Source organism: Panthera leo, chromosome A1 (assembly GCF_018350215.1).
Source record: "Panthera leo isolate Ple1 chromosome A1, P.leo_Ple1_pat1.1, whole genome shotgun sequence".
In the NCBI taxonomy this organism is placed as follows: domain Eukaryota; kingdom Metazoa; phylum Chordata; class Mammalia; order Carnivora; family Felidae; genus Panthera; species Panthera leo.
Genome location: NC_056679.1, coordinates 227,759,514 through 227,783,946, shown reverse-complemented (window position 1 = coordinate 227,783,946; position 24,433 = coordinate 227,759,514). Strand labels below are relative to the sequence as shown.

Genomic DNA, 24,433 nt, shown 5'->3' with positions numbered 1-24,433 from the left:
AAAATATATTCAATGATTCAGTTAATTAAGACAGAAGTTCATGACAACATCAATTGCTGGAAATATGATGATTTCAAGTAAGCATCAAAATCTGGCTACTCAAAAAATAATATTGGGGAACTGCATTCTGCATGGCCACTAATGTGTCAATGACTTTGAGGGGAAAAAAAAACAAGATAAAATGTTCCCTGCTGCTAAAATTATTTTCTGTTCTCTGTAACAAGGAAAGTGAGTTTTCCCCAAAACGTCTTTCTTTGGAGTCAGCCATGTGGTTACCTACTTTGTGAGCATCTGGGGCAAAGCTGGGTTTTTTTTTTTATAGTCACTACTCAATATGCCTAGTGATGGTTTGTTTGATATCTCAATTGTTCCTGTGTATTGATGTGGACAAATCCCTAAAGCCAGTTTGCTTAATTACCTTCTCCATTCCATAAAAAGCTAAAAGAGAAGCCAATATTACCTTAGCCTGAGCACACAGGCCATGCTTTGGAATTTTTCCACAATGTTTCTAGTTTGAAGAGAATTCTTTTAATGCTAGGAACTGTTATATTCAAGTGTGTGTACAAATGCTCATTTCTCAGCCAAATGGACTTTCTACTTTTCTGCCTCTTCTTAATTATGCCAATATACATAATTGTTTTAGTTCATCTAGTTACACGGAAAAGAAAGATCGTGGATGATTAACAACAAAATGGTCTCTTCAATTTTGAGTGTTTATAAAGATAATTACTTTTTTAAAGCTAAGATGTCAAGTTTAAAATATGGAGACTATTACATAATAAAATCAATACTGATTCTTTCCATTATTTAGTATAAGAAAAATATAATGGGAAAATAAGATCAATTGTTTATTCCATTCATTAGAAAATAACTATGTATACTATTTCCTTAAGTATAAATTTAATTGGAATTTTTTAAAAGAAACTTCCTGATGTACTTTTCCCTTATTTATGTTAGTTGAAAGGCAGAAAAAAAATGCATGCTAAAACATCCCAAAATATTTCATCATCCCACTAAACATTACATTACGAATAACAGTTTAGGGAATAGAATAAATAACGATGCCATTTATTTTCTCCTCTTATATTTCACTTACATCTGGTTCCTTGATAACCTCTGAGGTGGTGTTCAGCATTCCCTGCCAGATCCTAGAAAGATCTCGAAGGTTAAACACATAATGGAATTTTGCAGGGGTAGGGAGCATTTTCATCTTGGTCATCTGCCACAGTCGACGTGTCAGGGGGACCAATTTCTTTACTGAATCTCTCACGCCATCTGAGAAGCCCCTCTGACTGCAATAGTGGCCTACCCCAATCACACCTGAAAGGGGAAAAAAGTCGTAACATTCTGAGTGATGGTTCAAGTCAGTGAAATTAAAATGGAAAACATTATACTATAGAGTTTGCACAATTATTATACACAGTATAATCAATGACCACATATCAAAGAAATTTACATTCGTGTTCTCTTATTTTTTTAATCTAAAAAATAGATATAGGCTCAAGGAAGTTAGCATCCAAATACTGAAAAGTTGGTTAAGAAACACTACTGAAAACTCTAGGTAAATGAATTCAATATTATTAAGTGGGTGACGTTACATATATAAAGGTGCTTTCGAAAGACATAAGGAAAAGGGAGGTGCCGGGAACCCTTAAGATTTCTCCATTCTACTGTTGCCTTTCCAAGCATTACAAAATATTTTAATTTACTTTGTGTGTAAAACTTTCTAGGCAAAACAAGAATAATTAAAATTGATTAGGGTCTTTTTTTTTTTCTCGTCCATTGTAATTTTCCCAGGTTTAGACAATTCACATATCACTTGGTTTCCAAACTTTTGCCCACTATCATGATTGAAGGCAGATATAGCCAAACCCCACTAGCCCAGGGTGCTGAGATGACATTCTAGTCTGCCAGAAATTAATTAGGGTATCCTAATGCATTTTCTCTCAGTAGTAGTTTCAGAAATGGTAAGTTAACACCTAACACAATGCGTACATAACTTTACACTCTTTTTCTGCAAAGAGAAACTACAAAATCAACTATAAACTCTTTTCATTATTCAGTTTGACAATCATAGTTATCTCCTGGGCTAGTGTCGATATAGATATAGATATAGATATAGATATAGATATAGATATAGATATAGATATGTAGATATATAGTGTTTATCTATAGAGATATATAGTGTTTATCTCCTGGGCTAGATATTATTTCCGAAATACTACATATTTAATCAATCAGTAACTTATTACAATCCTGCAAATTACTCTGATGATCAGACTCTGGCTAATCTCTGCTATGGGCAAAATTATTGCTTTGGCCAAAATCATTACGTGGCTTGGTTAAAGTCTCAGCCACATAAACTTTTGGCATGGTAGTCGATCAATTGGACCTGAAATAGGTATATCCATGAGGAAAAAAATCTCATCATCTTCACGTTCATTTAATGTTTGGCCTCCTTGGTTAAGAAGCTGGCAACAGTCACTTTAAGAAAAACAAAGGTAGAAAGGATCTACCTAGGCACCCAATTCACTACATATATATAAAAATTCCTTATATAAACAAAATCCTGATATAAACACTACTTGAGGGTACATGGTAAAAAGGACTGAAGAGCCACCCAATGCCCCTTCTGTGTTGACCTCTGGGTAGATATCTTCTCAGTGGAATGCAAGTAGGTATTACTCCCTCCCCGTGCCCCACTGACACCATTTTACCAAAGATCTTGTCCATGGAAGCATCAGAAGGCAACGTGCAGTTGAATATAGAGAACTGTCTTTTGAGTCTTTGGGGAATATCATTGCGTCCACCCCCAGGATGGATCATGGCTGCCAAAAATTGGATGTCCACAATGCTGGTAAACTCCCCAGGCTTCTCCAGGTTATAAAACCCATTCTGTTCCATCAGCTGTCGTACTATCTCATTAGTAACCTAAGAAAGACAACGTTCAGAATTTAAAGGTCACTCCTTTACATCCCAGAAGCTAATGCCTTGATGTTGCCAAATAATGGAATTTCTTGGAATTCAGTAACAGCATATTGAAAAAGTAGAAAAATATTTACTCATCAATGTTGAGTTGACATAAAGTGTGCAATGGAACCAATATACCTGATCGCCCCACTCATTGATTACTGGCATATTCACATCATCAATAAAAACAGTCATCTTCTTTCCCGCAGGAGGGCCATACGTTGTACCCATGCGTTTATCCACATAGCTCTCTATTGTCCTCTGCAAAACAAGAAAGCCAACAGAAAGATTTGTGAAAATATACCCTAAGACACGGTGAATGATTTTTAAAATCTAGGAACATTTGAATTGACAGGAATTACTCACAAACACCCCCCAAAACTCTCCTTAATTCCGGAAACCAGGGCATGAAGTGCCTCAAGTGTCTTGCATAATGTTCACCTTCGAAAATCTGCTTTAATTTTGGAGTACATGAAATTCTAATTACTGTAAATTTGGAGTGGGATGAGACTCCTTAGTCTATTCCTAAAGATTTTGTCTCATTGTTCTTATACGGATGACACTGCATTCCCCAGCCCCATTATTCGAAGAATTTAGCCCTTCTAAAAGTTTCCCTGTAAATCAGGGACAAAATTAAACAGGGCAACGGTCCAAGAAGCTTCCTAGGTCGGTGCTCTGAGCCACACAGCCCGTCCCAACGTGAAGACTGCTCTGTCTCCATTGAGAAGGCCACCCACGGGCTTCTGTAGTGGACACAATCCAGATCCAATGCTTTGGGACAGCTGCAAGCACAGTGAATCACCTCCCACCCCCTGATACAAAATAGCAAACCACGCCCCGCTGGGTCTCTCTCATTTCTCCATTCTGAGCTTCTTCTAAAGAAGACTATACTGGGCTCTATTTAAAAACCAAACAAACAAACAAAAATTTTAAAAACCACACTTTTTCCTAGCAATATGAAAAAAGGAGTATTGGGAGAAGTAAGGGAAACCTGGGGAGGGACCCAGACTATCGATCATTTCAAGGGTAGTACCGTGTGGTTTGGAAATCAACCAGTCATTCAAAATGTATGCCCTGAGTAACCAGAGCTAGCACACAAATAAAACAGAAAAGGCTTCACGGTCCTCATGCTCTAGAAGCTCAGTCTTAAAGACCTCGTTCCATACCTACCACTGTAGCAATTCACTGATCCAAGATTTTAAGTTGTGTTAAAGATAATGTAGGGGCACCTGGGTGGCTCAGTCGGTTAAGCATCTGACTCTTGATTTCAGCTCAGGTCACGATCTCCTGGCTCATGAGGTCAAGCCCTGCGATGGGCTCTGGGCTGACAGTGTGGAGCCTGCTTGGAATTCTCTCTCCCTCTCTCTCTGCCCCACCCCAGATGGTGTGCATGCTCTCTCACTCTCTTTCTCTCTCTCAAAATAAATGAATAAACATTTAAAAAAGATAGTGTATAGGGGCACCTGGGTGGCTCAGTCAGTTAAGCGTCTGACTTCGGCTCGGGTCACGATCTCGCGCTCCGTGAGTTCGAGCCCCGCATCGGGCTCTGTGCTGACTGCTCAGAGCCTGGAGCCTGTTTCGGATTCTGTGTCTCCCTCTCTCTCTGACCCTCCCCCGTTCATGCTCTGTTTTTCTCTGTCTCAAAACTAAATAAACGTTAAAAAAAAAATTAAAAAAAAAAAAAAGATAGTGTATAAATGTAGGAGAAAGTGGAGATACATTGACCCAAAATGCATCCTCCTCCTATCCAAAAAAGCTTACTTATTTCATGATGAAGAGCAAACTAGTTAAAAATGACTTCAATAATCCAAGACACAACCACAAAATAAGGCCAACATAGAAGCAAAAAGTCATATATTTGTCCTTGGAAATCTTTGCAGTTTGGTCATTTCAAATTATAATTTCCCATCACCATTTTAATGAATAAGGGCAAGAGATATGACATTTTTTCACCATTTCCAAATATAAAGATATATAAATATATCACAACTCATTCAATTACAAAGTAAATCTCTCATGACAACAGTACAATGGCAAAAAGAATTTCCTACTTCCCTGAAATAAAAGCAAGCTGTTTAAAGTAATGAACTGGCTAAACTTAGCTCTGCTTTTCAATGAATTTAAATGTATAAGGCGATTCATAATCTCCTGACACCTTCCTATGGCAAGCTAGAGCCTTCCAGATATTCCCTTGTCTATTAACGAGACCTCTTAAACACATGAAGATTTTATGTCTTGGGGCGCCTGAGTGGCTCTCAGTTAAGGGTCGGACTCAGGTCATGATCTCGCGGTTTGAGTTTGAGCCCCACATCGGGCTCTGTGCGGACAGCTCGGAGCCTGGAGCCTGCTTCAGATTCTGTGTCTTCCTCTCTCTCTGCCCCTCCCCCACTCAAGCTCGTTCGCGCTCTCTCTCTTTCTCTCTCTCTCAAAAATAAACATTAAAAAAAAAAAGATTTTATGTCTTGGGTGCCACCTAAGAGGTAAAAAGCCACAGGTGGAATAGGTGAAGTGATATGGAGTAATAGTCCCACACCTGCACTTTCTTCCCCTTCACGGTGACCCTATTTTTTTTTTCAAAATAACAGGAAATCATTAGTAAACTATATATGTCATAAAAAGGCTAAGCTGACAAAAAAAACAAAAAAACAAAAAAAAAACAAAAAAACAAGAGGGAGTAAAATGAAGCAGCTTCTGACCCTGGAGTTGAGACCTTTCTGTTTTTAGAACTGCTACCCATTAAATCATTACCTAATGCATCTGGAGTTGAGGAGACCTCCTAGAGTTCGGAAGCACAAGAACTGTAGGTTCTACTCCATCACATAACTATTTGGAAATGTTTGGGAAAACCATATATGTGGACTAGTATCTCAAGCTGGACTTCGCACTTGGGAGGATCCATACTTGGCATCACAAAGTCAACATATCCAACATAAATGCCCCTTACCCCAAAGTCTGCACCCCCTGCTGGGCACCCATTTCAGGGATCTACACCAATGACCTGACTGTCCCGTCCAAACATTTCCCCATCCAACATCAATACATTCTCTCTCTTCTAATTTCCATACTCCTATTTGATGTATCTCCTCCTCCCTGAACAATGATATTCCCAAGGTCAGTTATTTGTCTTTCTCAGGGGGATTCATGTCACAAACTCTTAAACTTCCCCCATTCTGCCTCCGCCAGCCAGTCCTGATAACTTCTTAATAAGTCATATATACTATGTTGTGTGGTTTACAATTTTATCTAGAATTTTCTGTCTCCCCCAAAAAATCAGTCTAAAGAACTACAGATAATCTTTGTTGTGTTTCGCCACCCACACACTCTCTGATTTCCTTCACCTGGGTTCCCACTTCAACCACTGTTTTGGTGAGATGGACCCTGGTGTAGTTAACAAAAATTGGCATATTTGTTTATCTGAGTACTGTGTCTCCCACTGGAATGTAAAGAGGAAAGACATTTTGTTTGTCTTGTTCATCACTACAACCTCAGTGTCCAGAAAGGTATATGGCGCAGTGTCCTTATTTGTAAGTATTTGATATACAGATAAATGAGGAAAAGAAACCTGGGAGTCATCCGTAACTTTCTTCTTTCTCTTCTACCCCTCTCTTCTTTTTTTTTTTTAATTTTTTTTAATGTTTATTCATTTTCTGATAGACACAGAGAGTGAGTGGGGAAGGGGCAGAGAGAGAGGGAGACACATAATCCAAAGCAGGCTCCAGGCTCCGAGCTGTCAGCACAGAGCCTGACACAGGGCTCGAACTCACGGACCGCAAGATCATGACCTGGGCCAAAGTCGGACGCCCAACCGACTAAGCCACCCAGGCGCCCCTACCCCTCTCTTCTAACAACACCTACTCAGACAACAACAGGTGTGCTTCCATTCTAACTTTTCTACTTGGTCCAGCCCTCATCTCCCAGTTCTCTCTGAAAACACCCATATCTCTTCATCTTGTCCTCCCCTCTGCAGACAGCATGAGCCTTCTAAAGGGGCAGTGTCACCCTGTAAAATACTCCACCGGTTCTCCAGGAGTGATTTACAAGGAGTGCCATGATGTTCCCACGTACATCTCCAGTCTCACCTCTAAAGACCCCTTAGTCTCTTTGTTCTGGGCCCTCACCATCGTAATTCATTCGTATTCAGTTAACAATAAAACACATACCACACAGTGATGCTCAGCTCACAGGCTAGTGTTCGTTAAAGGGTCCTTATTTACATATTCCTAGAGTAGCCATTTCTGAGCCAAAAAAATCCCTCAGCATTAGCATCAGCTAAACACAATTTGTCAAAAATTGATTTAGATGAATGATCTTCCATAAATGTCACTTCTCTCGACACAGCTATTGATAAAAAAAAAAAAAAAATTGAGATCTCTAGCAAGAACTTGGACTAAGGGCGGTTTATGCTGTTGTCTGAGAACAAACAAAAACTTTACTCTGAAATCAAAGGACGCTAGTGAGCATGATATCATCTTAAGCACTCTATGGAATCTTAGAAAGATTCTGTTCTTGTTGTCTGCCTATCTCACACATGGCATGCGAGGGCTAGCCCAAGTTGTGACAACAGCATTTTAAGAAATAAAAACCAGAAGGCTAGAAATCCAGACAGACTTGGGAATGCAGGTGAAGAAAGCTGCCCGTGTCCATGCTAAGCTAGGAGCCCTACAACTAGGGGTAATTCAATTTTTTGAATTAATTCTTAATAGTTCAGCCTCTATAATTCCTAAAATATATAATATTAATATGACATAAGTATGGAATTTCCTTAAGTAAAGTCAGCTTTTTCATTACATTGATTTCTGTAATCTTCTGAAGAAATTACTTCCTTCCTCCTCTGGTCTCCACAACACTTGTAGATTACACCATAAGTAGCACTTATCACATCAGTTATACTTGATTGTATACATGTCTATTTCCCCAACCAGATAGAGGGCGGAACACTGCCTTGGAAGAGATATTGGCAGGGTAATGTACAGTTGAGAAGGTTGTGCACTGCCCAATTCTTGGGTTTATCATTCACACAATTGTCTCTGTAATAGGACATAGCACAAATCTGCATAACCTGCATAGTCACAAGTGGAAGTGTATATAAAGATATTTAAATTACAGATACATGTGTATGTGTGTATATACACAACACAGTATTATCCATAAATGATATATGTCAAAGTACAGGGTGAGCTTAATGCATTATAAAGATGAAAGATATTTTATTATCACTTACAGGTAACTCTATATATCAGCATTTAAGTCATTTTCATATATATTACATCCAATTGAATTGAAATATAAAATATGCTTGGGGTGCCTGCGTGGCTCAGTCGGTTGAGCATCTGACTTCAACTCAAGTCATGATCTCACGGCTTGTGAGTTCAAGCCCTGCATTGGGCTCTGTGCTGACATCTCAGAGCCTGGAGCCTGCTTCAGATTCTCTGTCTCCTTCTTTCTTTCTGCCCCCCCCCCCCAACTCATGCTCTGTCTCTCTCTTTCTCTCTCTCTCTCTCTCAAAAATAAATAAACATTTAAAAAATTTTAAATATGCTTAATTTTAGGCCTACATATCTGCTGTTTAGCTAAAAGATTAAAATGGACAGCTTATGTTCTTATTAAGACATCTATTGAGGGGTGTCTGGGTGGGTCGGTTGGTTAAGCATCCGACTTCGGCTCAGGTCATGATCTCACGGTTTGTGAGTTCGAGCCCCATGTTGTGTTCTGTGCTCATAGCTCAGAGCCTGGATCCTGCTTCAGATTCTTTGTCTCCTTCTCTCTCTGCCTCTCCCTTGCTTGTGGTCTCTCTCTCAAAAATAAATAAACATTAAAAAAAATTTTTTTTAAAGACATCTAATGCTTGAATAAGATCTTCCCCTTTTACTATAAATCACCAAAAGCAAATGAAAAATCTTACATTAGTAAAGTGTAAAATGCTCAATAGCATATTATAAAGAAAAGTAAAATATCTAAAACAATGTGAAAAGACAATAACAAGGTAAGTAGAAGCTAAAAATAAAACAAGATCACTAAGTGATAAATCAGTCATTTGAATATTAATGTGGATAAAGAAAAGCCAATTGGAAGGAGGCATACGGGTGAACTGGAAAAGCACAGAACATATGGGGACCTGGTTTCTCACCAGTTTCTGCTATCGGCTAACTGTGTGAACACAGACAAGTACATCAGTCTCCCTCGAACTGAGTACATTCATAGTAACAGTAAAACCTGACATTTTTAGAGACCTTCACCGTGGAAAAATACTTTCACATATTATCTCTTATGATTCTACTCCAGAAACTCATCTTAAAACTATGCTCTGAAGAATCAGAAGGATTTTCCGCAACCATAGGGGCCTCTGCAGGAAGCAAGGATGAAGTCAGGAAGGGTTTCAGGAGTCCAGCTCCAATTCCACCAGAGCAAATCTATGGTCACCTGTTTCATAGCTTAGTCTTCTGCATATGATTTCATTTGGAAAAGTGGTTCTGAGTCTTTAAAAAAAATGTGGAATTTCTTTCTCGGCTCTATGAGTCTCATTTTTTAAAAAGAAAACCTAGTGCCATACAACTATTTAAAAGACAATTATATTCAAAACATTTTAAGATTATTTTTAGAAAAGATCAACTTTTTCAGAAATTCTCTAAAGAAACTTTCTTCTTAACTTCCTGTGTTGTTTAACTTTTTAAAGGTATGTGTAGATTACCTCTAAAACAGAAAGAAAACACTTAAAATAATATTTGTTGGGGAAAAAATTGAGATCTCTCTCTTAAAAGACTCACTGAATTGCCTTCGCCAAAAAGATCAGGGCATCGTACAACTTTTGCCCAAACTACACACTTTCGATAGTTACAGGGATGCCATTACTTATTAATCCAAGCCAATGGAAGTAAACTAGACTGTTCTAGATGAAGACGGACATATAGTCAAACACTGACAAAAGCTGTGCATGTGACACCTTGGGGAAAATAAAAAAAACCATAAATGAAGATAACCTGTCAAGCAACAGACGTGTGGCCTCGACTGGACCGTGTGCTATCGTGGTAACACAGGAGGGACGCACAGTATCTATTTTCTCGTCTACAATTGCAGTTGCGTTTGGATCCAGGTAAGCAGAAGATACCCAGAAAGATGCTCATCTCCCTCAAAACTCACTTTAGCATGAACGGTGGAAAATTACAATGAGAAAGTTAATTATAGCAGGTTAGGTAATTGAAACTTTCTAAAATTAATGAGTCTAGCTTAGTAGAAAGCTTGGATACTCAGCAGTCAACAGGCACTGAGCAGACTACATGATCCTATGATGCTTCTGAGCAGGAAAAGAAACAGTGAACTATCGATGACAGCTTGACATCGGGGTCGGAGGGAATTGGGCTAACGTAGCTGGGAATCAGCTAATGGGACCTGAAAGAACACACATGTTTGTGTTCTAAAAGCCTGCCTATTATTATCCTAATTATTACATTCCAATGTGGTGCAACTTCTAGAAATCTATTACATCGTTTATGAATTTTGATATCAACAAACAGGCTGCTTTCTAGATAACATATGCCTTTTTTCCAGGGAATTAATAAATGTCTCGTGATAAAGCCTACAGATCTTTATCACCCTGAAGGAGTAAATAACACCAAGAGTTACTAGTAAAAATACAGTGACAGGGTCTTGTTACATACTAAATGATTTGGCTGGCCTTTGTCCCTGGTTCCTAGGAGGGAGCCTTTAAACACCTGCAATTCCCCGAGTAATAAGAATCTGTTGTTCATGGTGGGTCCCCTCAGTCTACTCTTGCCCGAAAGGCCAACTGTGTGATTTGAGGGTTGGTGATTTGGACCACGTGACATCAGTGGATATTTTGGGAGGGGAGAGGGCTTGGAGACTGAGTTCAATCACATGGCCAATGATTCCATCAGTCACGCCTACGTCATGAAGCCCGACAGAGCTCTGGACAGTGTCGTTCAGGTGAGCTTACCAGTTGGGGACGCGCTTGGATGTGCCTGGAAGACAACACATGCTGAGGACACAAGAAGGTTTCGGCCGGGATCCTCCCAACCATTGCCTCAATGCATCTCTTCTTGTGGCTGATCCTGATTCATATCTTTTATAATGAAACTGTAATCATTAGCACAGCACTTTCCTAAATTCTGAGAGTCATTCTGGTGAATTACGGAGACAGAGTCATAGGAACCGCTGAACTTTGAGCCAGGTGTTCGGAAATGCTGGTGGCCTGGAAACTGAGGCAGGTGGCTGATACCCGAAGTGAGGGAAGGTCTGGGGGGGACTGAGCCCTTTGCCTGTAAAGCCTCAGTAACTCCAGGTAGTTACTGTCAGAATTACATTACAGCCCTAAAGATTTACTCCAGTCTCAAGAAATGTGAATTGATAATTACCCAACATAATAGGGGGAAAGAATCACACTTTCATTTAATGTTTGAAAACCTGCATCCGCAAAGAAGTTATAGTTAAAGCCTTTAAGGGGATGCTCTCCTAAAGTAAAACTAACAAAAGTTCTTCAAATGTGAGACAATACCAAGGGAATGTGCATAATGTCAGTAACAAAGGAATATGTATAACATTAGCATCTTGCCAGCCTAGGGTAATTTAACGTGCTATTCCCCAAACACGAAAATATCACAGCTCAGTCTTTGCAGTTTCAGGCTGACCTTCCATGCAGACATTCCTTCCCATCACGACACGGTAAATGGTATTCATCTGACAGAGGGCTAGCAGGCATTGGAAATTCCATCTCTAACAGGAGCAGAAAACAGTTGACAGTCTTATTTAGAAACTTAATCAATGGTCTTAGTTTATTGGCGCTCTCCAGTCACCAATTACATGAAGGGATAAAAGGTCAGGATGTAGCCAGGCTGTCAACAATTTTCATTGCTCTTTGATATTTTAATTCCAACAACCACAGCACAACAAAGTTAATCAAGACCAAAGTTCTTCGGGTTGGAATTCTCCTAAAAATTCCCCTTCCATCTTCAAGTTATGAAATGTATCCTTTTTATTTATGTATTCATGTTCTAACAGATATGAGGGATGATTTGAAAACAACCCAAGCATGAGTTGACACATAGGATTCTCTCCCCAGTTTCCACAGGGTCTTAAACAACTTAGGACCAGAGCAAAACCACCAGGCCACCACTGCGATCCCAGTCATTCTTGGCAGTGTTGTTCACAGAAGCAAAGCAAATTTGAGGAATTTTTTTTTTCTATTACTCCTCAATAATACAGTAGGGTAAACTCTTGAATGTGCTAACTCTACGATTTATTCCTGCAATTGATAATGGGAGCCATGGTGTAATGTTAAGTTAGGATACAACAAAATAAATCAGCAATGTCAGGACTGGAGATCAGACGAGGAACGAAAGCAAGACTGGAAGAGAATTAGACTTGCACCAGTCGGAGATCTTTCCACACTAATACCCCGGTGTGGACCCTGAGAATGTGAATTATGGAGAGGTGGGCAGGGAGAATGAAGAGAAAGAAGGAGATGTGAAAAGTATTTCCGTAGCTACATTTTCAGACCTTGATTCAAGAGAGACCCATCCAAGACGACCGGTGTATCTAGCCTAGAGGCTAGAATAATAGTAACAACGACAGAAGAGCAGACACTAGGGAGAGGAAGCAGGTTTGGATGGAGGAATGAATGATATTCCTTTCAGTTTTGGGTTTTACATGTTCACAGGCTTTCTTTACATATTTTAAACAGTACTGGGGCGTTTAACTCCCTGTATAAGCTTTTTATTTCTCCACAATTTAAGATTATACAGTATAACTCAACTAGGGGGAGATTCTATTGCAGGTAAATAATACAGATAATGGAAGGCATATGTAGGGGACTTATCACGGCTGGGAAAAAGTGCAGATGAAGTCAATGGGCACAGGCTTCCCAGGGAAGAGAGTGGAGCCTCCAAACTTTATCACAAACTTGGTCTTAACGAGCAATACCAAAGAGCCAGTACCTGAAACATCAGTGGGGTGGTTGCAGAAGAAAAATTCAGACTCTTGGTTATGTGACTTTCAGAATCGTATTTTGACATAAATCCTTTGATAATGACTGTTTTGGCTGTTCCTTGCTCCCCAATTAACAGCACGGCCTAAAAGAGAAGTTGAGAAAGAAACCCAAGGAATGCAATAAAATGATTATGGGCTACATCGTGCTCCCCCTCTCCAAATTCACACGCCGAAGCCCTAATACCCAGGGCCTCAGAATGTGACTGTATTTGCAGAGAGGGCCTTTAAAGAGATGATGAGGTTAAAATGAGGCCATTAAGGTGGGCCCTGGTTCAATCTAACCAGCCTCTGTAGAAGAGGAGGAAGTCTGGATACACAGGTAACAGGAGGGATGAGCACAGATAAAGACCACAGGGAAGGCAGCCAGCTGCGAGCCAAGGAGAGAGGCCTCCGGGGAAACTAAACCCGCCAGCACCTTAACCTTGGACTCCAAGCCTCCAGAACTAGGAGGAAAGAAAGGTCTGTCGTTTAAGCCACCCAGCCTGTGGTGATTTATTTGGGCAGCCCTGGCAAACTAACACAATTATCAGAAGAGAAGAATGTCTCTTTGGACAAACGAGTCAAAATTCACTGTCTCTCAACTAACATGTGAGAACAAATCACTTGCTCATGAATTGGAACCAGGCAACTCTACGGCTGTCAGTGGAGAATAATAAAAGTAGTATATCCATTTGGGTCCTATTTTCATTTCCTCTGGACAGCAACCTAAAGCATTCTAAGATAAATGCAAGATGCCTTGTGTTTTCAAGGGACGTTTGAAAATGTGCTATTGTTAGCAATTAAGTTAAAGAGCCGTACCTTGCCCTGTTTAGCGATGGTTTTGATTAGGAAGTCGGTCCTCACGTTGTCGACATTTGGTACCAGGATGGAGCCGTATTCTGGAGTGACGTCAGGTGGATACACGTACTCCTCGGTGCACGTGTTCCAGTGAAGCCACTGACCTGAGGTGCACACAGAACATTCACATATTCATACGCCTATTAATGACTTAATTCCTAACGGTCACGAGCAGATGTCCCGGACATCTCATAAAGCATCTTTCAAAATCTCCCCGTAAAATAAAATGATTAGAATGGTAGCTGTACGTAGTATTTAAGTATGTGTCAGCCGAGTCAGAATTTCCCAAGGAACAATTCCAAAGTGGTAATATTAGGAAATATTAAGAAGTGTCTTGGAATTTTCTTTTTAAATATGTCAGTTTTCAATAATGTCTGAATAAAAATTAAGAATACAGTGATAAGGGACTGGGTGGCTCAGTCGGTTAAGCGTCAGACTCTAGGTTTCAGCTCAGGTCATGATCTCACAGTTCACGGGTTCGAGCCCTACATGGGGTTTGGTGCTGACGGCACAGAGCCTGCTCGGGATTCTCGCCCTCTCCTCTCTCTCTGTCCCTCCCACGCTCACTCTCATTCTCTCTCTCAAAAATAAATACACATTCAAAAAGAACACAGTTGGGATGCCTAGGTGGCTCGGTTGGTTAAGCGTCCGACTTCGGCTCAGGTCCTGATCTCACGGTCTGTGAGTTCCAGCCCCGCGTTGAGCTCTGTGCTGACAGCTCAGAGCCTGGAGCCCGCTTCAGATTCTGTCTCCCCTCTCTCTGCCCCTCCCCCACTCACGTTCAGTCTCTTTCTCTCTCTCAAAAATAAACAAACATTAAAAAAATTTTTAAATAAAAATAAAAAATAAAAAAGAATATAGTGATAGTAGTATGTACCTAAAACCACTTAAAATATCTAATCTCATAAGCTTTTCATTACGTATTTCCTTTAATTATAGAACCAAAAATAAAAGATACAGAAATATTGTGTATATATATATATATATGTTTTATATAGATGTACTTTATATATGCACATATAAATAAACTTAAGGTATATCTGGATAGATCTATAGACATAGATAAACATATATTTAGTAAAAATATACTTCACACTTTGTAATCTTTATGTAAATTTCTGATTATATTATACAAATGACTGAAATAGATCTGATTCAGAGATTTTTCTTTTCTAATTTTTTAAAATTTTTTTCTTAACATTTATTTTTGAGACAGAGAGAGACAGAGCATGAATGGGGGAGGGTCAGAGAGAGGAGACACAGAATCTGAAACAGGCTCCAGGCTCTGAGCTGTCAGCAGGGAGCCCAACGCAGGGCTCGAACTCACAGACTGCGAGATCATGACCTGAGCCGAAGTCGGACGCTCAACCGACTGAGCCACCCAGGAGCCCCTCTAATTTGTTTTTAATTCATTAAAAGTTTAGTAAATAATATACCTCACAAGGGGAAGATATGCATCTGGGACACAAATGAAATAAAGTTTTGAAAAAGAAACAATCAGGTTTCATCACACATAAAGATTTCCCTTTTAATTTCACAGCGTGTGTTTTAATTACCATTTAGAAAAATAAAAGCTATGTAAACATCAGCCAGTGGAAAAACCTGCTCCCGTGTGTTAGGTAGGAACGGAAGCAAGTATCCTCACCACTGGACGAGACATGATAGTCAAACATGGTGTCATTGGTCCCCACTAGAGGCGGCAAATCCAAGGTCAGCGCTTCCTGAGAACGCAGCCAGTGCTCCACCCGGCGTCGGCCCTCCAGTTCCAGCACGGCCCCGACGCTCCACATGAGGGAGAAGACATACAGTCTCCCCAGGTGCTCTGCGGTGACCTCCGCACCTTGCTCCTGGGCACGGAAGAAACTTTTTGTTTTAGTCACTCAATTCTCAAGCCTAAATTGTGCTTTGAGGTTTCAATAAAAATAATAAAAAATGTCAAAGGGACAATACCTTTTCCCAAGACAAGAACAAGGAAAAGATGAGTAAAACTGGAAACATACAGAATTTATCTCAATACCAAGTCAGCGCCCAAAATAAATCTGGATGTTTATTAGATGACTGTGAACTTGCCACTAAATTACAAACCCGTGACTTACTTGGGGAGAAAAGTAATGAGAAAAATAAAAACGATCCAGGGGGACGTTTGAAACATTCCCCCATCCATAGCTCTAAAAGAGCCAGTTTCAAATACTATACTCTCTGCACAACACAGCTCAGTTAATAAGAGAGAAATTTCTAGAAAGTTGAGCAATTTACCTTTGGAGGGATCAGCCCTTGAAGCATGTCAATGCTCTGCATGATCACAAAGGCCTCAGGTATCTCCATCTTGTGTTCTAAGTTCTGAATACTGAAGCGATACAGGTCGGGAAAAGACTTGATGTACAGCTGACGAAGAATTTCAGCTTCTTGGGGTGAGCGCTTCTTAAGGAAACCCTGTTAATTTACATATTAATGCACTAATAAATGTATTAGCATGCCAGGAGAATGGCCGTTTTGGGACAAAAGTTTTTTAAATATCAACGGACTATAATAACAACATCTAATGATAATACTGCAGATGGGATGTGCCAGGCCTTGCTATACATTCTTTCATGTGTTAACTCATTTAATGCTCAAAATAATGCTATGAGGTAGGAACTATTATTATCCTCCTTTTACAGATGAGAAAACCAAAGTCCAGGGGCCTCTGGGTGGCTCAGTCAGTTGAGCGTCCAGCTTCGGCTCAGGTCACGATCTCACGGCTCGTGAGTTCGAACCCCGCGTTGAGCCTGCTTCGGGTTCTGTGTCTCCCTCTCTCTCTGCCCCTCCCCCACTTGTGCTCTGTCTCTCTCTGTCTCTCAAAAATGAATAAACATTTAAAAAATATTAAAAAAAAAAAAAGAAAGAAAGAAAATTGAAGCCCAAAGAGTTTAAGTGATGTGCCCAGGATCCCACAGCCAGTGGGTAGCCAGGTCCAGAATTCAAACCCACATGTTTCGTTACCACCCTATACATGTGCTCAGGTCTTGAAACCAAGATGGACAAAAAGTCTTCAGCTCTTGATTAAAATACACGAGAAGACAATGAGGAGGCATACATAAGAGAAATAATTCAGGAAAAGAAAAAGGACTAAAAGATGAACACAGCAAATCCATACCCACGTTTTCTTAAGTGGGAAACAAAGATTTATCAAATTAGCTGTTTCCTTTTATTTCTTCTGATGTAACTAATAACCAGTGTGGGAAAATATCAAAGAATACTCAGGAAAATGGAGAATTGAGCCACTTGGAGAGCCCACTGTAGAAAAGCGCATGTGATCCCTAACAAAATACCATGTAACACACAATATTCTCTGAAGCTGAGACAAGTTCCCTTGGCCTCAAGAGATCGGCTCATTCTTAGACACTCAACAGAAGCAATAAAATGTTGATTCCAAATTATTCATCAATTCATGAATTTACCAGGGTTCCACGGCAACAAAAACAGAACATAGCACTTTCAAGTTGATGGAAGCAGAAAGGTCATACACAAGGCCAAGAAATCAGCTTGGCTCCCAGGAGCTGACAGATTCCTATGAACAAAACTTCTCCACCTGCCTGCCTCTAATAACTCCCTAGAGCTGCCTGATACTGCTCTAAACACTTTCAGTCTGATTCTTTGCGAGTCTTGCTTCTTGCTCATCATTTGTGAGAAGAAACTGCATTATTGAAAAGCATTATAAAAAATTAGGTAAGTGCAGCATTAAGACCTCATTCAGCCTCAACATAGAACATAATAGAAGCTTATTTCATAAAAAGCAAAGTCTAAACATTCATTAGCTAGTGGTGTAAAAGTATTTTTTAAAAGCCTTCGTGGATGCGAAGTATTGGGGGAAAATCACACAAATACTTTTTTTCACTTGGAGCTTGCTGCCGTATCTGTGGTTGCCAAATCTGAAGCTACTTCAGTGCTTTTAAAAACAAAAACAAAAACAAAAACCAGCTCCTGGACCTCTGTCCCCAGAGATTCTAATCTGGTAGGATTGGGGTATGACCCAATCACCTGTATTTTAAAGAACTGTCATTGATGACTATTTTTGCAAAGCCAGGGTTCAGAACCCTTGCTCTGTATTCTCCTTAATGGATGGATAATTTGATTGCGAAATCTGAAATCTTTAGAAGCATGTTTAGTGACACATCCAATTACACGTAAGCAACATTTTGCTATATAATCTCCCCCTTTTTCACATCTTGACACTTCACCAAACCTAAACCCTTGTGCAAGCCAGAGTTCTGTAAATCCTGAGATGATATTATTAAAAGCTAAGGCATATTGATACAGAAAGACAAGTACAAAAATTTAATGATGATGTAAAATAAACACCTACTTAATTTAAATTATGATTTTATAAGTTTTCAGTCAAAATCATTTCTAAAAAATTAGGTAAATAAAATAATAAATTTAACTAACAATGTCAAAAAGAGGTTTCACACGTGGCTACTCTAATAAGCATTCTGCCCAGGGCACCTGGGTGGCTCTGTCAGTTAAGTGTCCAACTTTGGCTTAGGTCATGGTCTCACAGTTCATGAGTTCAAGCCCCACGTCAGGCTCTGTGCTGACAGCTCAGAGCCTGAAGCTTGCTTCTCTCTCTGCCCCTCCCCCACTCATGCTCTGTCTCTCTCTCTCTCTCTCTCTCTCTCAAAAATAAACATTAAAAAAATTAATAAGCATTCTGCCCTACATTATAGTATTTATTTAGTAAAATATCTAAGTATACAAGGCATTTAATTATAATCTAATTATAATCAATACATTCTAGAATGTACCGGTGATAAGAAAATAATATAGCTTTTCATGAATTGAAGAGACATTGTCTGAAATATTATTTCCAAGAACAAACTTAAAACGAATATTATGGCTATTGAATCTCATCAAAATTCCTTATATACAATTTTAATAAATTGTTTTCTTCAAGCTAATGTTTCTAAGATGGGCGCTCCCAAACTTTACAGGCATGAGTACCTTTTAAAAATGTCATGAATTCCCAAAATGATAAAATTAAATCTCACTTATTCACAGTTTGGTGGGATTAGTGATTCAGCTAGGCCTTGCGATTACTCCACAACCCACAGTGGACATCACGGGTCTAAGGAGATGCAAAGAGCCCAGAAGAAATCAATCAGAACACCGATGGCACCTGGAAGGGACAATCAGGGTTTCGATGTCCCGAAGGATACAAGATCTGCCAGAAACAGTAGCAACGAAATGCAATCACACCACAGGTCTGCAGAAAAATCAGCATGCACTGTACCAGAACACGAAAAGATCCATTTTCCTCTTTGGGTCCACAAAAGAAAGACTCCGTGCTGATTCAAAGGGGCACGTGCACCCCAGTGTTTATAGCAGCACTTTCAACAACAGCCAAATGATGGAAAGAGGCTAAATGTCCATCAACTGATGAATGGATACAGAAGATGTGGTTTATATATATATACAATGGAGTACTACCTGGCAGTCAAAAAGAATGAAACCTTAGCATTCATAACAACGTAGACGGAGCTAGAATGTATTATGCCAAGTGAAATAAGTCAGTCGGAGAGAGACAGATACCTCATATGTGGATGATCTTGAGAAAGTTAACAGAAGACCATGGGGGAAGAGATGGGGGAGAAAAATAGTTACAAACAGAGAGGGAGGGAGGCAAACCATAAGACACTCTGAAACAAACAGAACAAACTGAGGGTGGATGGGGAGTGGTGGGGGAGAGGGGAAAATGGGTGATGGGCACTGAGGAGGGCACTTGTTGGATGAGCACTGGGTGTTGTATGTAAGCAATGAACCATGGGAATCTACCCCAAAAACCAAGAGCACACTTTACACACTGTATGCTAGCTAATTTGACAATAAATTATATTTAAAAGAAAAAAAAAGCTGGGCATGAAAAAAAATTAAATTAAATTAAATTAAATTAAATTAAAAAAATGAAGACTCCACTATACCTCAAGAATAGGACTCCAATCGAGGATAGAAGAACTCATGAAAACCATTCCATTTCTTGAGACAGTAGCAGGTGAAGCGTTGTCAATGTTATGAGGTTCAAAAATGATCTTACAGTTTGGAGCCATGGGAATCCGATCACCATTGGCAAGGGTTAGAGTTTTGTTATCATCCAAAACAGAATTCAGATTTTCAATCCAGATGGCATCTACTGGACCATCAAGAACTATCCAGATATGCTCCCCTAGAATAGCCCACGAAAGGCGGGAGGGAAAAATACACACACACACATATATACATATACACATAACTAGTGTACTTGAAGAAGTACTATAATTTGATATAATTTTCATTAATATTTAAATAAAATTTTGATAGAAATGATTATCTTATTTTGTCACATAGGACTTTTCCAGTTCTATCTATAGCCATTGTTTAAAGCACATAACCAAAGGAAAAAAGTCATTTGTTCGTTGAACAAATATTCATTGAGCACCTTCTATGTATCAGCACTATTCTAGGGTCTGGGGACATTACGGTAAAAATAAGACACTGTCCTGTCTTCACAGAGCTTACATTCTAAGGGGTAGAGATGATAATGAAACCAATAAGCAAATAATATGTAAGATAAGAACAATCAGGAAGAAAAGAGGATGGGGCATTGCTTTTGATAAGGTAGTCAATAAAATATTTCAGGAGAGTGAAGTGATGTAGGGATCTAGAGGCAGAATTTTCCAGGCAGTAAGAATACCAAGTGCAAAGGTCTCAAAGTGAGTACAAATTGAGGCTGTTCTAGAAAGCAAGAGTTGGAGAAGAGAAAAGGGAATGTGAGTGCCATCAGAAGGACAGGCAGAACCACGGAACTGATTCTGGCTGGTACATGTCACATTTGAGATGTCCCACACACATCCCACAACGTTGTTGAGCTGGGGATTCAAGGGAGAGGTCAGGGCTGAAGATTAGAATGTAGAAGCCATTGGCTTAGAGATGGCACTTAAAACCGTGGACTGGGTATGTTTCTTCTAGGGAGGACAAGTAGACAGAGGCAGGAGGTCTGAGCACAGAGCCACTTCAAAGGTCAGACTTCTGGTACAGTCTCCTTTGCAGACTCCTCCCTCTGACAGACCCCTCATGAGGCAGAAGTAGAAGGACAGCAAGCAGGTTAAGTTTCCCTGATGTCAAGTGACAGAAGAGGTCCAAGAAGAAGAGTGATCAACCGTGCCAGGTTCCGTGCAAGCCGGACTAGCCTGAGAACCGACAATTTGTATCTGACAAGCTGGAGGCCATGAGCCCCTTGGAGGGGCTCCTGGGGACAAAACTGATGGGAATCACTTAAGGAGATATTTGGAAGTAAAAAAAAAAAGTGACAAGCATCAGCAGAATGGTCAACGGAATGCCATCGCAAATTTCGGTGTCTGGTTTAATAATTCCTCCTAATTTCTTAATCTCTAGTCTCTCTTACTGACACCATGACCAAGTTTGCAACTCTAACCTTTATTTACTGTGCCACAGCTGTAAAATATTATGTGTCAAATAAAATGCTTTTAAAAATCTTAATTATGCTCAGTCGACTGAATTTAAGTAAAATGATGATCTAAACACCCGAGTCACTTAGAAAAAGTATGTTGTCTTCTTTAAAGAGGGAAAAAAAAAAAAACCACTGCTTTGAGCTCCCATTCTTTGAGGTAGCACTGGGCACTGCATATGTGTTTACATAGGATTACTGGAACAAGACAGAGACAAACTTTCATTTATTTCCAGTAAAACAACAATGTCTAATGTGAGCACACTTTAGAAATTAGACATGTCCATGCCTCTTTTGACAACTGATGTTAGGTTGCTGAGCTCCGTTCCCTAAATGAGTGGCACCACCTTAAACATTTCTCAGTAGACAGTGTTCCAAAGACAAGACTCATGAAGAAATGTCCCCAGTACCTTTTCCTTCTCCTGCATCCTTCCTTCTCCCCGCAAGTGCATTCGCTATGCCTTTCTCCCACTTACTCGAGAGTGAGAAAACACGAGGAGAGGAGAGTTGATATCACCTCTTCGATCTGAGCTGGTATCCCAGGAACATTGGGTTCAATTTAGAGACTCCAAAAGTAAGAGAGCATTCAGAGTGAACCACTAGCCCTTAACGAGTTTGTTCACAGGATAACCAAATACCAGTATGCGTCTAAACAGCAATATTTGTTAGTTCAATAGAGACTTTGTTTTTGATATATGCAATTTTCTTCCCAAAGAAGCCCATTTCCCCCTGCGATTTTATAGGGGGATCAGTATTCTAAAAATAGGCTATGCTTAAATAAAAATAACATTTGTAAAAGATACAGGGAAATGGTTATGGTAAAGTCACTTTATTCAACACTATCAATTTTCCTTAACAGCTTTTTCTTTCTATTTTATTCTAAGATGTCACAGGGATACAAAAACACTTACTGAAAAGGAAAATCATTCCCTTTGTAATAACAACAAAGAAAAAAAGGTGGGAGAGGGGGATTTTAAATATACTAATCAATAGTTTCAGTATTTCAACATTGACAAATATACTGATTTAGGGCTTGCTGGTCTCCTCGTATGGAGAATACAGTTGTTCTACTAATTCTAAATAGGCACCCTAAGATTTTATCTAGAAGTACAGGTCGAAAATAACACTTCATTTTCTACCTTTCTTAGCTCTCAACGTTTTCCTCCAAAGAGTTGAAAATATCCCATCAGTCCAATCATTTGTGGCCACATCAAGTCGACCAAACATCTGTGGGGCTGTAATCGCTTTGGGATTCATCCTCATTTCCCGGTGTGGTTTTCCACAATCTGTACCAAGTAAATCCAAACTTTAAACAACGCAGATGTAGAGCAAGCCATCATTAGGTAACACTGTACTAATTGCAATGTACTGTCAGCAGGTGTTCAAAATAGGAAAAATACAAAATTACACGAAAACATTATGTCTTACTGCATTCCAAGGTATCATCATTAACATCGTTACATCTTATGGACTAACATACTTTTGTTTCTGTCTTCTGTAAAAGCAAGCTGCAGGAAACATAATGGGGGTGGGGGAAGGATACCATGTTGGCATGGATGAAGGAATTAATGTAATCTGGAAGTTCTTCCAATTTCACAGCTCAAAAATCTTTTGATTTATGACATATTGGATTAAGCCTGGTCTCTGAAATACCACCCAGAAGATGCTGCATTCTCTGCATTCCCGACTTCAATTTGCTGAGATGTGTTCTTACTCGGTTGGAAAAAAAAAAAAACTAAGCGAAACTGATGTTACAGGAATCAAGGACTTTTCTTTTACAGCCAACTTCAAAAAAGGTCTTTGACTCTTTCACACCCTAAAACTACTCCTAAATAAGCTAGATTCTGTACATAAGGGACTGTGGTTAATAAGCAGAAAAGTGAAGAATAAGATTTAAAGTATAAAATGATAAAAATTGATGCTGAAACATTACATACTGTGCGAAAGGTTGACAAACACAGGCAAACACACATAATAACTATGCACATTGAAAAAGGTGTTAAAACCCACTAAAACCCATTTAGAAAATTAGACCATAGTTCTCTTTTTTTAAATCACAAAAAGACTCGGGGTAATTATTTGCAGTACTTTACAATGCTGAAGGGAAACTGCATCACAACTCAGCTTCTTCAATAAATGATATCCATAAGACTAGCAAAACTATATCTTTTACCTAAAGGCCAGCAAACTCTTAAAGAGTATGACACTATTAGGGTGTCTAGGTGGCTCAGTCAGTTAAGTGTCCAACTCTTGGCTTCAACTCAGGTCGTGATCTCGCGGTTTGTGGTTTCGAGCCCTGCGACGGGCTCTGTGCTGCAGACTGATTGGGATTCTCTGTCTCCCTTTCTCTCTGCCCCCTTCCCTGCTCACTCTCTCTCTCTCTTTCTCAAAATAAATAAATAAACATTTTTTAAAAGACTATGATAGTATCATAAGTAAAAATGACTTGATCTGCTGCCCATATAAGAAAAACTATCAAAAATGATTTCATTATGGGGGCGCCTAGGTGGCTGAGTGGGTTAAACGTCAGACCTCGGCTCAGGTCATGATCTCATGGTTCAAGCCACACGTCGGGCTCTGTGCTGACAGCTCAGAGCCTGGAGTCTGCTTCGGATTCTGTGTCTCCCTCTATCTCTGCCCCTCCCTGGTTCATGTGTGTGCTCTCTCACTCTCTCTCAAAAATAAATAAACATTAAAAAAAATTTTTTTAATTATTTCATTATGGTAGTATGTAGAATTGTATCATTTCAATTTTAAATACCATAACATTTTGGTACAGAATTATTGAGTCACTATGTTATATGCCTGAAACGAATATAACATTGTATGTCAACTACACTTGCATAATATTTTTTTAACTTAAGACCAAAAAAATGAAATACCAAAACATGTTTATAAGATCACTACAAGAAAAAAATGCTTTACTTTCAAAAGGTTGGTTAAACTAATTCCTCCTTTTATTATTATTTTTTAATTAAATCCATGTTAGTTAACATATCGTATAATAATGATTTCAGGAATAGAATTTAGGGATTCATCACTTACATACAACACCCAGTGCTCATCCCAACAAGTGTCCTCCTTAATGCCCATCACCCATCTAACCCATCCCCCCACCCAACACCCCGCCAGCAACCCTCAGTTTGT

The 24,433-nt window shown here is 39.4% G+C and overlaps 1 protein-coding gene across 1 annotated transcript in view; it reads right to left on the bottom strand.

Annotated features, from left to right (window-relative positions):
• The window catches only part of DNAH5 (dynein axonemal heavy chain 5), a 279,701-nt gene that overhangs the window by 92,796 nt on the left and 162,472 nt on the right, over nucleotides 1-24,433 (bottom strand). The window contains exons 42-50 of the mRNA XM_042953052.1: nucleotides 22,426-22,572; nucleotides 19,764-20,005; nucleotides 16,063-16,239; nucleotides 15,452-15,653; nucleotides 13,768-13,910; nucleotides 12,918-13,052; nucleotides 3,109-3,231; nucleotides 2,718-2,931; nucleotides 1,097-1,320 (exon numbers count right to left, since the gene is read on the bottom strand). Of these exons, the coding sequence (XP_042808986.1) occupies nucleotides 1,097-1,320; nucleotides 2,718-2,931; nucleotides 3,109-3,231; nucleotides 12,918-13,052; nucleotides 13,768-13,910; nucleotides 15,452-15,653; nucleotides 16,063-16,239; nucleotides 19,764-20,005; nucleotides 22,426-22,572 (1,607 nt within the window). The remainder of the gene's footprint in view (nucleotides 1-1,096; nucleotides 1,321-2,717; nucleotides 2,932-3,108; nucleotides 3,232-12,917; nucleotides 13,053-13,767; nucleotides 13,911-15,451; nucleotides 15,654-16,062; nucleotides 16,240-19,763; nucleotides 20,006-22,425; nucleotides 22,573-24,433) is intronic.